The sequence below is a fragment of the Oncorhynchus mykiss genome, chromosome 28 (genome assembly GCF_013265735.2).
Source record: "Oncorhynchus mykiss isolate Arlee chromosome 28, USDA_OmykA_1.1, whole genome shotgun sequence".
NCBI classification, from domain to species: domain Eukaryota; kingdom Metazoa; phylum Chordata; class Actinopteri; order Salmoniformes; family Salmonidae; genus Oncorhynchus; species Oncorhynchus mykiss.
In genome coordinates this window covers 25,080,131-25,095,857 of record NC_048592.1, presented here as the reverse complement: position 1 = coordinate 25,095,857, position 15,727 = coordinate 25,080,131, and the positions used below count along the sequence as shown (strand labels likewise).

At 47.0% G+C, this 15,727-nt stretch overlaps 1 protein-coding gene across 2 annotated transcripts in view; it reads right to left on the bottom strand.

Annotated features, from left to right (window-relative positions):
* The window catches only part of LOC110508191 (neuropilin-1a), a 68,582-nt gene that overhangs the window by 12,374 nt on the left and 40,481 nt on the right, over positions 1-15,727 (bottom strand). For both annotated transcript variants that reach the window (XR_005040120.1, XM_036965890.1), the window contains exons 7-12: positions 10,436-10,591; positions 9,861-10,005; positions 8,777-9,011; positions 8,528-8,624; positions 6,421-6,565; positions 1,122-1,292 (exon numbers count right to left, since the gene is read on the bottom strand). Coding sequence is in view for 1 of the 2 variants with exons in the window: in XM_036965890.1 (XP_036821785.1) it covers positions 1,122-1,292; positions 6,421-6,565; positions 8,528-8,624; positions 8,777-9,011; positions 9,861-10,005; positions 10,436-10,591 (949 nt within the window). In the remaining variant the exon portion in view is untranslated. The remainder of the gene's footprint in view (positions 1-1,121; positions 1,293-6,420; positions 6,566-8,527; positions 8,625-8,776; positions 9,012-9,860; positions 10,006-10,435; positions 10,592-15,727) is intronic.

Sequence of the window (15,727 nt, the reverse complement as noted above, 5' to 3'; positions counted from 1 at the left end):
CAAGACACAGATTGTTCTCCTTATGGACTCAAACAAAAAATATATACAAGAGAAAAAAAAGGAGTGTCTAAACTCTGGTGTCCAAACACCCAGCGCGCCCTAGACCTTCTGTCTGAGGACCAACTAGGTTCACCCAGCATGCCTTAGACCTTCTGTCTGAGGACCAATTAGGTTCACCCAGCGTGCCCTAGACCTTCTGTCTGATGACCAACTAGGTTCACCCAGCGCGCCCTAGAACTTCTGTCTGAGGACCAACTAGGTTCACCCAGGGCGCCCTAGACCTTCTTTCTGAGGACCAACTAGGTTCACCCAGCGCGCCCTAGACCTTCTGTATGAGGAGCAACTAGGTTCACCCAGCGCGCCCTAGACCTTCTGTCTGAGGACCAACTAGGGTCACCCAGCCACATATTAATACACACAGGCACAAACCACCTGAGAGCACAGCAGGAAAGGGTGGCCACAGTACTCAAGGGAGTGATTGAAAAAGCTTCTTCTACTTTGCCCATCCTGCTACCATACAGTGGGTAAACGCAAGTATTTCCCGTGACTGTGCCTCAAAATCAAATGTTTACCTGGCCCACCACTCCACCAGGGACTTGAACAGCCTTTATGACCAGGCCCACCTATACAAGGCAGCAGTCTCCACCTTCGCTCAGACCCTAAAGGACATTGCTCTCGAAAGCAGCCCCAAACTTCTGACCCACTGGGAATGTGATGAAAGAAATTAAAACTGAAATAAAACATTCTCTCTACTATTATTATGACATTTCACATTCTTAAAATAAAGTGGTGATCCTAACTGACCTAAGACAGGGAATTTTTACTAGGATTAAATGTCAGAAATGGTGAAAAACTGAGTTTAAATATGTAAACTTCCAACTTCAGCTGTATATACATAATCACATTTGAAATGTCTTTATTCTTTTGGAACTTCTGTGAGTGTAATGTTTACTGTTAATTTCACGTTAGTTTATTATCTACTTCACTTGCTTTGGCAATGTAAACATATGTTTCCCATGCCAATAAAGCCCTTTGAATTGAATGGGGGGTTGTGAGTGAGTGAGTGAGTGAGTGAGTGAGTGAGTGAGTGAGTGAGAGAAGAGGAGGGTAGTGGTCACCACCTGTTGTGTCATAGTCCTCCCCTCCTCCTGTTCCACTGTGACAGCTGGCCTCCTGGTCGTCACACTCTGACGTCAGGGTGGGCATGGTCACAGATGCGGTTGTGGTGGCAGCGAACGTGGTTACAGCAAACATGGTTGCTACAGCCGTGGTCGGTGGGAGAGTTGTGGGCTCTGGAGGTAGAGAAAGGTAAAGAGAGAGAGAGTGAGTTGGTCCCCAACCAAGGAGGGCCTACAGCAGCACCTATATTTTCTGCATAGATTCTGTCAAACTTGGGCCCTGACAGTAAATCTCAGGAAGACAAAAATAATGGTGTTCCAAAAAATTATATCTAGACACCGTTGCCCTACAGCACACAAAAAACTATATATACCTCGGCCTAAACATCAACGCCACAGGTAACTTCCACAAAGCTGTGAACGATCTGAGAGACAAGGCAAGAAGGGCCTTTTATGGTATCAAAAGGAACATAAAATTTGACATCCCAATTAGGATCTGGCTAAAAATACTTCAGTTATAGAACCAATTGCCCTTTATGGTTGTGAGGTCTGGGGTCCGCTCACCAACCAAGAATTCACAATATTGGACAAACACCAAATTGAGATTCTGTATGCAGAATTCTGCAAAAATATCCTCAGTGTACAATGTAAAACACAAAATAATGCATGCAGAGCAGAATTGGGCCGATACCTGCTAATGATCAAAATCCAGAAAAGAGACGTTAAATTCTTTAACCACCTAAAAGGAAGCGATTCCCAAACCTTCTATAACAAAGCCATCACCTACATAGAGATGAACCTGGAGAAGAGTCCTCTAAGCAAGCTGGTCCTGGGGCTCTGTTCACAAACACACCCCGCAGAGTCCCAGGACAGCAACACAATTAGACCCAACCAAATCATGAGAAAACAAAAAGATATTTACTTGACAAACTGGAAATAATTTACAAAAAATAACAGAACAAACTAGAATGCTATTTGGCCCTAAACAGACAATACACAGTGGCAGAATACGTGACCAATGTGACGGACCCACAATTAAGGAAATATTTGACAATGTACAGAGGGAGCATAGTCTTGCTATTGAGAAAGTCCACCATAGGCAGACATGGCTCTCAAGAAAAGACAGGCTATGTGCACACTGCCCACAAAATGAAGTGGAAACTGAGCTGCACTTCCTAACCTCCTGCCAAATGTATGACCATATTAGAGACATATAGAATTTGAAAACAAATCAAATGTTGATAAACTAAAATACCACGCGCAGCAAGATTTGTGACCTGTTGCCACAAGAATTGGGCAACGCGTGAATAACAAACACCATTATAAAAACAACCTATATTTATGTTTATTTATAAATAAATAATGGGACATTTGAAATGTCTTTATTCTTTTTGAACTTTGGTGAGGGTAATATTTACTGTTTATTTTTTATTGTTTAACTTTAGTTGTATCTATTTCACTTGCTTTGGCAATGTAAACACATGTTTCCCATGCCAATAAAGCTATGAAATTGAATTGAAATTGGGTGAGAGAGGATAAGAATCCTTCAGGGAAATGATACCTCTGCTGTAGCAAGCAGACCGTCTACAGGTCAACCTTCTGTGATTGGATTAGGGGATATGGGGTTTTAGATGGCAATGTGCCTGACATGGTGACACCAAGCAGGCTTCCAGGCCACATGGTCTGGGTGGAGATAGGAAATTATTCAGTAACATGAGACTATGGAGAGAGGCTGGTAGCTACTGGTAGCATGATCACTACAGATAAACCCTAGTCCGACGCAGGCAGAGAGTGGTGGAACAGAGGGTTTGAAATGAAGGTGAGAAGGTGATTTGGGAAATAAATTGGAATAGATTGCTCATAGTCAATTTTCCTATGCGCCCTTGTGAGTGTGTGTGTATGTGTGTGTGTGTCCACTCCCTAGTAAGTGTGTACATGCAGATGCTCTTTGATGTGGAGATTGTATTGATTTGGGACAGATAAAAGAAGTTGGAGCATGTAAGCAGCCAGCCACACTCTTCTTCTTCTCTAATTTTTTTACATTTATCAGACAATGTTATCCAGAGTGACATACCGGAGCAATTATGGTTAGGTGCCTTGCTCAAGGGCACGTCAACAGGTTTTTCACCTAGTCGGCTCGGGGATTTGAATGAGAAACCTTTTGGTTACTATCCCAATGCTCTTAACTACTACGCTACCTGCCACACATTCTACCACCTCTCCTCCCCCACCCTCCCACTACGACTGGTCTACCACCTCTCCCCAACTCCACCGCCTGATTCTTATCCAGATACCCCATACCAGACACAGATATCCCCAACCCTCAGTCACCCGCCCACTATGACTGGTCCACCTCTCCCTAACTCCACCGCCTGATTCTTATCCAGATACCCCATACCAGACACAGATATCCCCAACCCTCAGTCACCCACCCACTATGACTGGTCCACCTCCCCTCTCTCACCCTCCCACTATGACTGGTCCACCTCCCCCCAACTCCACCGCCTGATTCTTATCCAGATACCCCATACCAGACACAGATATCCCCAACCCTCAGTCACCCACCCACTATGACTGGTCCACCTCCCCTCTCTCACCCTCCCACTATGACTGGTCCACCTCTCCCCAACTCCACCGCCTGATTCTTATCCAGATACCCCATACCAGACACAGATATCCCCAACCCTCAGTCACCCTCCCACTATGACTGGTCCACCTCCCCTCTCTCACCCTCCCACTATGACTGGTCCACCTCCCCTCCCTCATCCTCCCACTATGACTGGTCCACCTCCCCGCCCTCATCCTCCCACTATGACTGGTCCACCTCCACTCCCTCCCTCACCCGCCCACTATGACTGGTCCACCTCCCCTCTCTCACCCTCCCACTATGACCGGTCCACCTCCCCTCCCTCATCCTCCCACTATGACTGGTCCACCTCCACTACCTCCCTCATCCTCCCACTATGACTGGTCCACCTCCACTACCTCCCTCACCCGCCCATTATGACTGGTCCACCTCCCCTCTCTCACCCTCCCACTATGACTGGTCCACCTCCCCTCCCTCACCCTCCCACAATGACGGGTTCACCTCCTCTCCCTCCCTCTACGACTGGTCCACCTCCTCTCCCTCACCCACCCTCCCACTACGACTGGTCCACCTCCCCTCCCTCACCCACCCTCCCACTACGACTGGTCCACCTCCCCTCTCACACCCACCCTCCCACTATGACTGGTCTACCTCCCCTCACTCATCCACCCTCCCACTATGACTGGTCTACCTCCCCTCACTCATCCACCCTCCCACTATGACTGGTCCACCTCCCCTCCCTCACCCTCCCACTATGACTGGTCTACCTCCCCTCACTCATCCACCCTCCCACTGTGACTGGTCCACCTCCCCTCCCTCACCCTCCCACTATGACTGGTCCACCTCCCCTCCCTCACCCTCCCACTATGACTGGTCCACCTCCCCTCCCTCACCCTCCCACTATGACTGGTCCACCTCCCCTCCCTCACCCTCCCACTATGACTGGTCCACCTCCCCTCCCTCACCCTATGACTGGTCCACCTCCCCTCCCTCACCCACCCTCCCCCTATGACTGGTCCATCTCCCCTCCCTCACCCACCCACTATGACTGGTCCACCTCCCCTCTCTCACCCTCCCACTATGACTGGTCCACCTCCCCTCCCTCACCCTCCCACTATGACTGGTCCACCTCCCCTCCCACTGTGACTGGTCCATCCCCCCTCCCTCACCCTCCCACTATGACTGGTCCACCTCCCCTCCCTCACCCTCCCACTATGACTGGTCCACCTCCCCTCCCTCACCCTCCCACTATGACTGGTCCACCTCCCCTCCCTCACCCTCCCACTATGACTGGTCCACCTCCCCTCCCTCCCTCACCCACCCACTGTGACTGGTCCACCTTCCCTCCCTCACCCACCCACTGTGACTGGTCCACCTCCCCTCCCTCACCCTCCCACTATGACTGGTCCACCTCCCCTTCCTCACCCTCCCACTATGACTGGTCCACCTCCCCTCCCTCACCCTCCCACTGTGACTGGTCCATCCCCCCTCCCTCACCCTCCCACTATGACTGGTCCACCTCCCCTCCCTCACCCTCCCACTATGACTGGTCCACCTCCCCTCCCTCACCCTCCCACTATGACTGGTCCACCTCCCCTCCCTCACCCACCCACAATGACTGGTCCACTTCCCCTTCCTCACCCACCCACTGTGACTGGTCCATCCCCCCTCCCTCACCCTCCCACTATGACTGGTCCACTTCCCCTCCCTCACCCACCCACTATGACTGGTCCACCTCCCCTCCCTCCCTCCCTCACCCTCCCACTATGACTGGTCCACCTCCCCTCCCTCACCCACCCACAATGACTGGTCCACTTCCCCTTCCTCACCCACCCACTGTGACTGGTCCATCCCCCCTCCCTCACCCTCCCACTATGACTGGTCCACTTCCCCTCCCTCACCCACCCACTATGACTGGTCCACCTCCCCTCCCTCCCTCCCTCACCCACCCACTGTGACTGGTCCACCTCCCCTCCCTCCCTCAGCCACCCACTGTGACTGGTCCACCTCCCCTCCCTCCCTCACCCACCCACTGTGACTGGTCCACCTCCCCTCCCTCCCTCACCCACCCACTGTGACTGGTCCACCTCCTTTCCCTCACCCTCCCACTATGACTGGTCCACCTCCCCTCCCTCACCCACCCACTATGACTGGTCCACCTCCCCTCCCTCACCCTCCCACTGTGACTGGTCCATCCCCCCTCCCCCTCCAGCCCAGTCAGGGCAGCCTGCTCTGGCACGCGTCAGCCTTTCATGTCTTTTATGTCCTAACCCTCCCACATAACACATAGCACATAACACACTCATTACACTTCCCACACTGACTGACAGGCAGGGTACAGTATACGACTGTCATCAAGCATGCAGCAAAGGCTAAATGCCCAAGTCTTGCCACTAACGCAGGTCTCGGGTCTGTAGTTAGGAGTAGGTAAGTGAAACCTATCTGGGATTCCATTTGTGTGTGGTCACTATGGTTGATGTCTAAATCTAGACCCTGTCAGAGGGGTCTTTTAATACTGAAAATAACTGAATGCTGAAATAACCCTAGCCTGGTCCTAGATCTGTTTGTGCGTTTAGTCGACTCTGTGGCTGTCGTTGTTAAGTAAAACTGTTGCCATGACAATTAATGTGCATGCGTGTGTGTGCACATGTTTGTCTGTCTTTCTATTTGTCTGTGATCGTGTGTGTGTGTGCTGAGATGTTTGTGCTAACTCACCATGGATCTCACAGCCCAGCAGCTCCAGTCTGAGCCCCAGGCCATCGGGGGTGGCTCTCTCTGGGTAGACCCTGAGGAAGCGAGTCAGCAGAGGGCCCAGCGTACGCAGCTCTGGGGTGTCATGGTTCTGGTTCCCAATGAAGATCTGGAAGAGAGCCAGGAGAACAGAACAGCGATGAAGACCAAACCATTTCCAGACCGTACACACACTGGAGCTGACATTACTTTCTATCAAAACAAAACCTTTGGGAGGATGACATCTAGGATCTAGCAGGGTTATGAAACTAATATTACATCCTTAATATATTATTAATATATTATTATCCTTAATTTAGTATTTTAAGTGAGAGAACATGTGAAAATAGTTAGCCCCTGCTGTGAGCAGGTAGCAGATGTCTGGGACACCAGGCCTGCTACCACCATGGTGTCATACCCTACACAGATAACCTTTAAAGAACAGATTAAATCTGTTCTGGGAACATTCTTGTAACATCTCGTGAATGTGTTTTGCACCCTAAAAGAAACATTGTAGAATCATCATCACAGCTGAACAGTTTTTGTGTTTTAGGAACATATCTCTTGTGATGTGGACAGTTTTTGTGTTTTAGGAACATATCTCTTGTGATGTCCCCACATTGTTCTCAACAGACTGTTCCTGCAACCAAATTAAACATTCTGTGAACCTTTAAAGAACAGATTAAATGTGTTCTAGGAACGTTCTTGAAACATCAAGTGAATGTTTTATATAAACATCACCACAACTGGACAGTTTTTGTGTTATGAGAACATTTGCCGTGACTTAACAAATGTTCTGGGAATCTTCACAGAACCAATTTTGGTTTGCTGGGTAGGTTCTTATGTTTCCAATCTAAGTGAAGCCTGAAGTGGCAGTTTGAAAAACACTTTGTCTGCCTCCCAAATGGCTCACTATTACCTATATAGTGCACTAATTGTGACCAGTGCCCCGGTCAAAAGTGGTGCACTTTATAGGGAATAGGGTGCCATTTGGGATGCAGCCTGGATGTATAGCTGAAGCCACAGAAATGGACTTACTGTTTGTTATCTTTGAAGACTGGAGGCTGGAAATTAGCTTTTTAAAAAGACAGGAAAAAGGACAGGGGATATCTAACGCCGCATCCCAGATTGCACCCTATTCCCTATGTAGTAAGTATATTACTTTTGACAAGGGCGTGTACTACATAGGGAATATGGTGCACTTTAGGACAGATAATTAAAGTCAGACTGTCTTATGAAGGGGACAGGGAGTACAGAGAGTACTGCTGGATGTTTTGAATAGCTAGGTGCTGGTGGTTTGCACACAAACACATTTCATCCTTGACTTTACCAATAGGATATGTTGCACTCTGTCAAAATATTTTTCTAAATTAGCGAGTTAATTATAGGATTTTGAGCTGTAATTCAAGATTTTTCATACAAAAGCAATTACAAGAATATTGAGATCTTGATTTTTCCCAAAGTAACGGTAAGCAGAATCAGGTAAATAGATAAAGCACACTTTCTTTAACCTCAATGTCAGCTTGTTTAGACAGCGCATTGTTGTTTTTAGCTGTATATATTATGTATTGTGGATGTTTTCAATGTATTTTGAATGCTTTCAGACAATGTGTTTAATCGTCATGAAAGAAAATGTGTGCACTAAAATTACAAACAGTCATCTCTGACAGCCCTACTTTCTACTGATCTGTGGGTCTCTGTTGAAAAGAGAGGAGATGAATGCACAGGATACCTGTCATGCCTTGACCTTTGTTTAGGTCGGGGTGTGACTAGGGTGGGCATTCTAGTTTCTTTATTTCTACGTTGGCTTGGTATGGTTCCCAATCAGAGGCAGCTGTTTATCGTTGTCTCTGATTGGGGATCATATTTAGGCAGCTTTTTCCCACATGTTTGTTGTGGGATCTTGTTTGTGTATAGTTGCCTTGAGCACTGCGTACAGTAGCTTCACGTTCGTTACTTTCGTCTTTATTGTTTTTTTGCCGGATCACGTTAAATAAAGATGATGGAACCAACCCACGCTTTATTTTGGTCCGATTCTTACAACAACATTTGTGACAATACCAAACATGAATTCCCAGGTTGCTTCCCTTACCTTAGGCCTAGAGCTGTTGTCTTCCTTCACCATAGTAAAGTCAGAGCCATTGTTGCTGTAGCCCACCTTGAACTTCTTCATAAACACATTCTTGTCTCTGTAGAAGAAGAGGAATACTTCATTAATCCATTCTACAGGCCACTGAAGTTCATCTTCTGCCAAGATCCCAAGCTCTGCGAAAGACACAAACACACACTGGCTCGAACCCTCCGGTTGCTGACCCGCCTATCTAACCTCCATATTACCTACCTGTGGCGTCCTCCTTGGATGAGCAGGCCGCTGACCAGCTTGTCCTGGCCCAGGTCCATCTGCAGCCACTCGTTCCGGAAGGGATGTCTGGTCTGTTGCTGGGTCCAGCCCGACCTCCCTGTCAGCAACCTGGCATTCTCTGGTACCCAGCCGCGCTCTGCGTGCGATGACGCGCTGATCTGGGCGTCTGAGATTTGACCAGAGACCATCCCCAGCATGCCGGAGCAAGGGTAGTCTGTGAAATAGAGAGCGAGAGAGAGAGGGCAGGGTGAAGCTGCTGTGTCCTCTGGGGCTAGATAAGGTAATAGGATACCATTTCAGACACATCCTGAGTCTGAGTGAGACAGTATGTAACAGCTTTCCCTGTGGAGATCAACTCCCCCTAGTTCCCAGTCGTTCAGTGTTGAGGTCTATGTGAGTTCTTGTGTGATTTGTTTTTACCACTGCTCTTTGTGGGAACTCCCTCTATGTGTGTGTGTGTGTACATGGGTATACTGCATGAAATATAAGTGGACACAGAGACAGACTGTCTACTTCCTCCCTGTGTCATTCTAACCTCTTAATCACCTGGGCCTTGCACAGTAAAACAAACACACACACACACCACACACTAGCCCTGCAGTGAGAAAGAGTATAATACCATGATGTTCTCCTGCTGAGAGAAATAAGGGAGGATATGGATCTCTGGAATGAACCATGTGCTGTGCTTTGTAACATCGTAAATACTGTATGTACGATGACTCAACTTGCCTTTTTGCCTTTTTCCATTGCACTTTTACAATAACAACCAAGCATGACCGTCAACCGGCTTAGGAGGCAGTGATTCTTCTTCTTTACAACCAAGAACAGAATTCATTAGATTTCTTAGCGCACTTACTAGGGAACCCGGTAACAGTATATGGTATATATTAGAAGTTAGGGGAAGAGCCAAAATATGCTTATGCAATTGTGTGTGTGTGTGTGTGTGTGTGCGCATATGTGCATACACACACACACACAGCTGCAAACATCTACAGCTTTGTGTGTGTACCTGATGTCTACAGCTGTGTGTGTGTACCTGATGTCTACAGCTGTGTGTGTGTACCTGATGTCTTGCAGCCGTACACCTCGAAGCGCATGCAGATGCCTATCTCCCAAGACATGGGTCTGATGCGGACGTAACGGGCTAGAGTCTGCTTCGGTAGGAACGACCTTTTTTCCTCTGTAGGATTGTGGTTCCCCTGGAAAATCTGGAGGAGAAGAAGAAAAAAACAAGAACAAGATGACTTTATTGTCCAACAGAAACATATATTCTGCTTTATTCCAGAATAATAGACAACATAGTCACTTTTGTTTTATAGAACTGTCTGAAACAGTTGTGTAAAATATGGCAAAAAAAAATGTCTGGCATTATTTGTCCAGAGTACAGGAACTCTTGCCTAAAGTATTGTGAAATGTGTGGTCTTGATGTTCAGACTGAACTCATTCTTTCTATTAGTTACAATGTATCACTATTTTGCAACCTCTCTGGGTTACACCCTTCTAGGGCATTTTTCCTGACCACTGTGCTCTCGCTTCTGCTTTGGTTGCTCTTTGAGTTCACGGCAGGTTACTTTAAAGCTCTTTGTGACAACTGCTGATATAAAAAGGCTTAACTTATATCTTATCAGTCAGTCTTACCATCTGCTTGGATCCCTCCTTTATTGTGACCCAGTCCTCTCCATTAGAGCTCACGTCCACTTTGTAGGAGTGGACAAAGTACTCCTTCTTTGTCTCCTTGGAGATTGCTCCCTGTGTTCCCACAGCTGAAACAAAACGGAGGAATCCCAGGTCCACCTGGCAACACAAATTAGGAAAGAACATCCAGTTAGCTAGAACCCTGTTAGCTCATGCATTATTAGGCCAATCAGATATAAAGAAATGAAAGGCCTGTACAGGGAATATAAGAAGAAAATTGCAAACATGCAATACAGGCCTACTAACTGTGTTAGAAAAGAGCTGACAGAAGCCACTTTGAGCTACATGTCCGGGCCGCTATTGTTTGTCCCTAAAGTGACAGAGCCACTCATGGTCAGTTAAGATATGGGTTGTAAGTGTTGATCATGTTAAGACACTCTGAATGAATAAACAGAGAGGCTGGGCTTGCATTCTGAGCAGGGCGGGGCCTGCTAGTACAATTGTGGTGGACAGGATGAAACCAGTCGGAAGGCACACAATGCCCCTGACGGTGAGTACAGGAGCGTTGGCCCTTCCTCTGGGAGCAGGGGCAGATCCACAGGAAGTCAGCTCCACTGCCTGGGGATTTCAATTGTCTGTCTGGGGAATTCCTGAGCTGCTGGTCTCTCTATGGCTGCATCTCAAATGGCACCCTATTCCCTATAGTGCACAACTTTTGACCAGGGCCTATAAGGTAGTGGTCAATATATGGAATATGGGGCTCAACCCTGGTCTCTCAAGGGCACAGGGGCATGGAGGGCAGGGCTGCCTGCTGGCTACACTGCTGCTGTTGGCTTCATGTATTAAATATTGATGTGCTTTAAAGTAGCTGGAGCACAGCGTGGTTGGTTGCTATGTGATAATATTGTAGATGCGTTTGTTTCTGTGCATTTGTCTTGAGTCAGTGGCATGCTTTTTTGCTTTGTCAAATGAAAGCATTTTCTTTCAAGAGTATCCTCCAGAAGAACCGATAGTGTCCTCCAGAAGAACCGATAGTGTCCTCCAGAAGAACCGATAGTGTCCTCCAGAAGAACCGATAGTGTCCTCCAGAAGAACCGATAGAGTGTCCTCCAGAAGAACCGATAGAGTGTCCTCCAGAAGAACCGATAGAGTGTCCTCCAGAAGAACCGATAGTGTCCTCCAGAAGAACCGATAGAGTATCCTCCAGAAGAACCGATAGTGTCCTCCAGAAGAACCGATAGAGTGTCCTCCAGAAGAACCGATAGAGTGTCCTCCAGAAGAACCGATAGTGTCCTCCAGAAGAACCGATAGTGTCCTCCAGAAGAACCGATAGTGTCCTCCAGAAGAACCGATAGAGTGTCCTCCAGAAGAACCGATAGAGTGTCCTCCAGAAGAACCGATAGTGTCCTCCAGAAGAACCGATAGAGTATCCTCCAGAAGAACCGATAGTGTCCTCCAGAAGAACCGATAGAGTGTCCTCCAGAAGAACCGATAGAGTGTCCTCCAGAAGAACCGATAGTGTCCTCCAGAAGAACCGATAGTGTCCTCCAGAAGAACCGATAGTGTCCTCCAGAAGAACCGATAGAGTGTCTTTGAGGTAATATTGATTTATAGACAAAAAACAGTGCAACTCCATGCCTTCTTCTTTTAGGGGGTTTGAATTATGAGGTGTTTTCTAGGTACATCATTTTCCATTTTGTTATGATGAAGTATGCTACAGTAAGTGTCCCACTCCGCAGCAGGGTGCAGCTAGCCAGAGGCTAAGTCCCCAATGGCACCCTATTCCCTATAGTGCACTACGTTTGACTAGGGCTCTGGTCAAAAGTACAAAAGGAGTTCACTATGTAGGAAATACAGTCCCATTTGGAACACAGAGTAATGCTCCATTCTTCTTACTTCAGCTGAATATAATGAGTTACCTAATTCATGCATGCGTGCCTTCGCTACATAAAATTATATTATTCATGTGTCGACAGTTTATATATTATTGATACTATTTCCAGGATACAATTCTTCACCATGTTGTCATTTTAATGTGGCCTGGATGGTGGAGGACAGGAATTGGTGCTTCGACTCCTTTGTTATGAATCTTTGACCATATAGGTATTATGCTGATTCATTGCCTCATCTTGGCTTTTAACCAGTTTCCCCCGGATGCCACAGGTATGAATGAAACTACCAACCCATCACTGTGTGTAATTAATCCCCAACATGGCCGTTATTGTTGTACATAAGAGTTGAATTGTAGTGAGATTGACATGTAATTGAACCCTGTGAAGTATCCTCATGCAGGAAAGGTTTCCTTCCTCACCGAAGACAAAGCATTTATAGAGGTATACTGCTTGAGGAGAAACGTTTGTCATGGGTCTGTGATGTAGGGAACCAGGAAAGGGCTGTACATCTGGAGAACACATTTGGACCTGGCTGTGCTGTGAGTGAACATGTTGTTCCAGGACAGAGAGGAAAAGTGAAAACAACCAGTCCTCAGAGACTGTTGGAGGAGCTCCCATCATCCTAAGAGGAAGTGAAGAATGCAATACTTAGTTAGGTCGCATATGATCCAGTGTCGATGTGCACATATCAGAATCAGACACTAAAATGTATTATACTTAGGCAGGGCGTGAGTTTTATTTTGGAATTTTGGATGTCATGGTAGAAGAATGGAAGCATTCTGTGCTATGCAGTCTTTAACATAATTGCATTGTTAGTGCAAAACTGAACAGAAGAGATGTGTAATAAGCTCTTTACAATGCATTCAAAGCTGGTCCATGTAGAATATGTTAACATGGCCAAAACCGACAGCTCACATCTCAACTGACCTGACCATGATTGACCCTGTCACTTTAGAGAATCTTGTTTAGTGGTAGGCCCAATAAGCTCACCGAACGGAACCACCGCCTGTTCTTGGATGCAACACTCACTACTGAGTTCCAAACTGCCTCTGGAAGCAATCTGGAGCAGTATTTATCCTCGCTGACTATCCTCCATGTGGTCGGAACCCCTTTTCCTGTCCTGATCTTAAGCAGTCTAAACCCAATATTATAGCACATCACTTTCTTGAGAAAACCCGGAGAGGTCTGAAAAAGTGGGTCACAGCAGTCAGTCACAGTGGCCTAGTGCTGATTACAAGCTCTTCCTCTCCTCGCCATAAAAACACCAATATCCTGTTTTGAAGGATGTGCCAATGTTTTTGTTGAATCTCATTTAGTGAAGGTCCGGCTGATGAATGCAGCTGTGTCTGCCTCTTATTGTTTTCTCCATTAAAGGCCTGAGCGGAGGGTTTAATTTTCAACCGCAGAGTGTTAGCACTGCCAAGTGTGGAGTAATTAGGAATACGGGAGAGTAATTAGCATCAGTCTTTTCATAGAGGAAGTCTGGCCAATATGCTTGGCTGGCCACTGTGGAGCTCATGTCAGATAGAATAGGAGGCGCTGGACAGAGTGTTCGGTTGCTGGACAGAACGTTCGATTCAGAGCCATCTATTGCGATAAAGGGCTCTGGTTCGTTTGCGAGATCAAGCTGAGACTGAGACTGAAGCTGAGAAACAAGGTATTTCCTGCCAGGACAGTCCAGGACATTGTCCAAAACCCCTCTAGTTTGTACTCAAGCTGCTTGTCTGTCCACCTTTTGGCAAACATTCTCAGCATTTTTCAATTTGTACAGATTTGTTGATGGGCACTTTGTATACAATGCTGTGCATGATTATGATTCTCAAAGAGATAACAAGTATGTGTATCAAATGTCCAAGTGGCTCAAAGAGTCTAACAGCGGAGCTTGTGTGCTATAAGTAGGTTGCCATTCATTTATAGAAGGCGGAGGGGAATATATAGAAACTCTAGGGATTTTACCAGGATAGGCTACAGTAAGGAACACAACAGCCCAGTTCCCAGGGGTACTCGGTCATTCACACAGTCCACACAAATCCACGATAGGCTATTTCTTCCTCTCCTAGAAAAGAAAGAGGGAGTGCCTTCAGACTACGCTATATATACACCCCTTCAGATTTGTGGATTCGGTTGTTTCAGCCCCACCCGTTGCTGACAGGTGTATGAAATTTGAGCACACCGCCATGCAATCTCCATAGACAAACATTGGTAGTAGAATGACCTTACTGAAGAGCTCAGTGACTTTCAACGTGGCACCGTCATAGAATGCCACCTTTCCAACAAGACAATTCGTCAAATTTCTGCCCTGTTAGAGCTGCCCCGGTCAACTTTAAGTGCTGTTATTGTGAAGTGGAAACGTCTAGGAGCACGGCTCAGCTGAATAGGCTCAGCTGAAAAGTGGTAGGCCCAATAAGCTCACCGAACGGGACCACCGCCTGTTCTTGGATGCAACACTCACTACTGAGTTCCAAACTGCCTCTGGAAGCAATGTCAGCACAAGAACTGTTCATCAGGAGCTGCATGAAATGGGTTTCCAATGTCAAGTGTCGGCTAGAGTGGTATAAAGCTCGCTGCCATTGGAATCTGGAGCAGTGAAAACGTGTTCTCTGGAGTGATGAATCATGCTTCATCATCTGGCAGTCCAATGGACAAATCTGGGTTTTTGGTGGATGTCAGGAGAACGCTACCTGCCCGAATGCATAGTGCCAACTGTAAAGTTGGGTGGAGGCAGAATAATGGTCTGGGGCTGTTTTTCATGGTTCGGACTAGGCCCCTTAGTTCCAGTGAAGGGAAGTCTTAACACTACAGCATACAACGACATTCTAGATTATTCTGTGCTTCCATCTTTGTGGCAACAGTTTGGGGCCATTTCCTGTTTCAGCATGACAATGCCCCAGTGCACAAAGCAAGGTCCATAAAGAAATGGTTTGTCGAGATCAGTGTGGAAGAACTTGACTGGCCTGCACAGAGCCCTGACCTCAACCCCATCGAACACCTTTGGGATGAATTGGACGCTGACTGTGAGCCAGGCCTAATCTTGTCCTGAGTGGAAGCAAGTTCCCGCAGCAAATTTCCAACATCTAGTGGAACGCCTTCCCAGTAGAGTGGAGGCTGTTATAGCAGCAAATGAGGGACCAACTCCATATTAATGGCCATTATTTTGGTATAAGATGTTCGATGAGCAGGCGTTATAATCCCTGCATTATTCCTGGAATTCTGTTCTGTTTCGTGAAACTAGTGAAATCTTGATTGACATGTTCCTGTTCAGTTCATAGTGTTTGGTGTGTGTGTGTCGTGTTACATAACGGCCTCATATAACAATCTGCATTTACCACAAGAGGCCTCCCCCTGAGGTTGTTGCTGATACAAAACTAGATTATAGAAGCCATGTCCCTGTTGGACAGTTTGT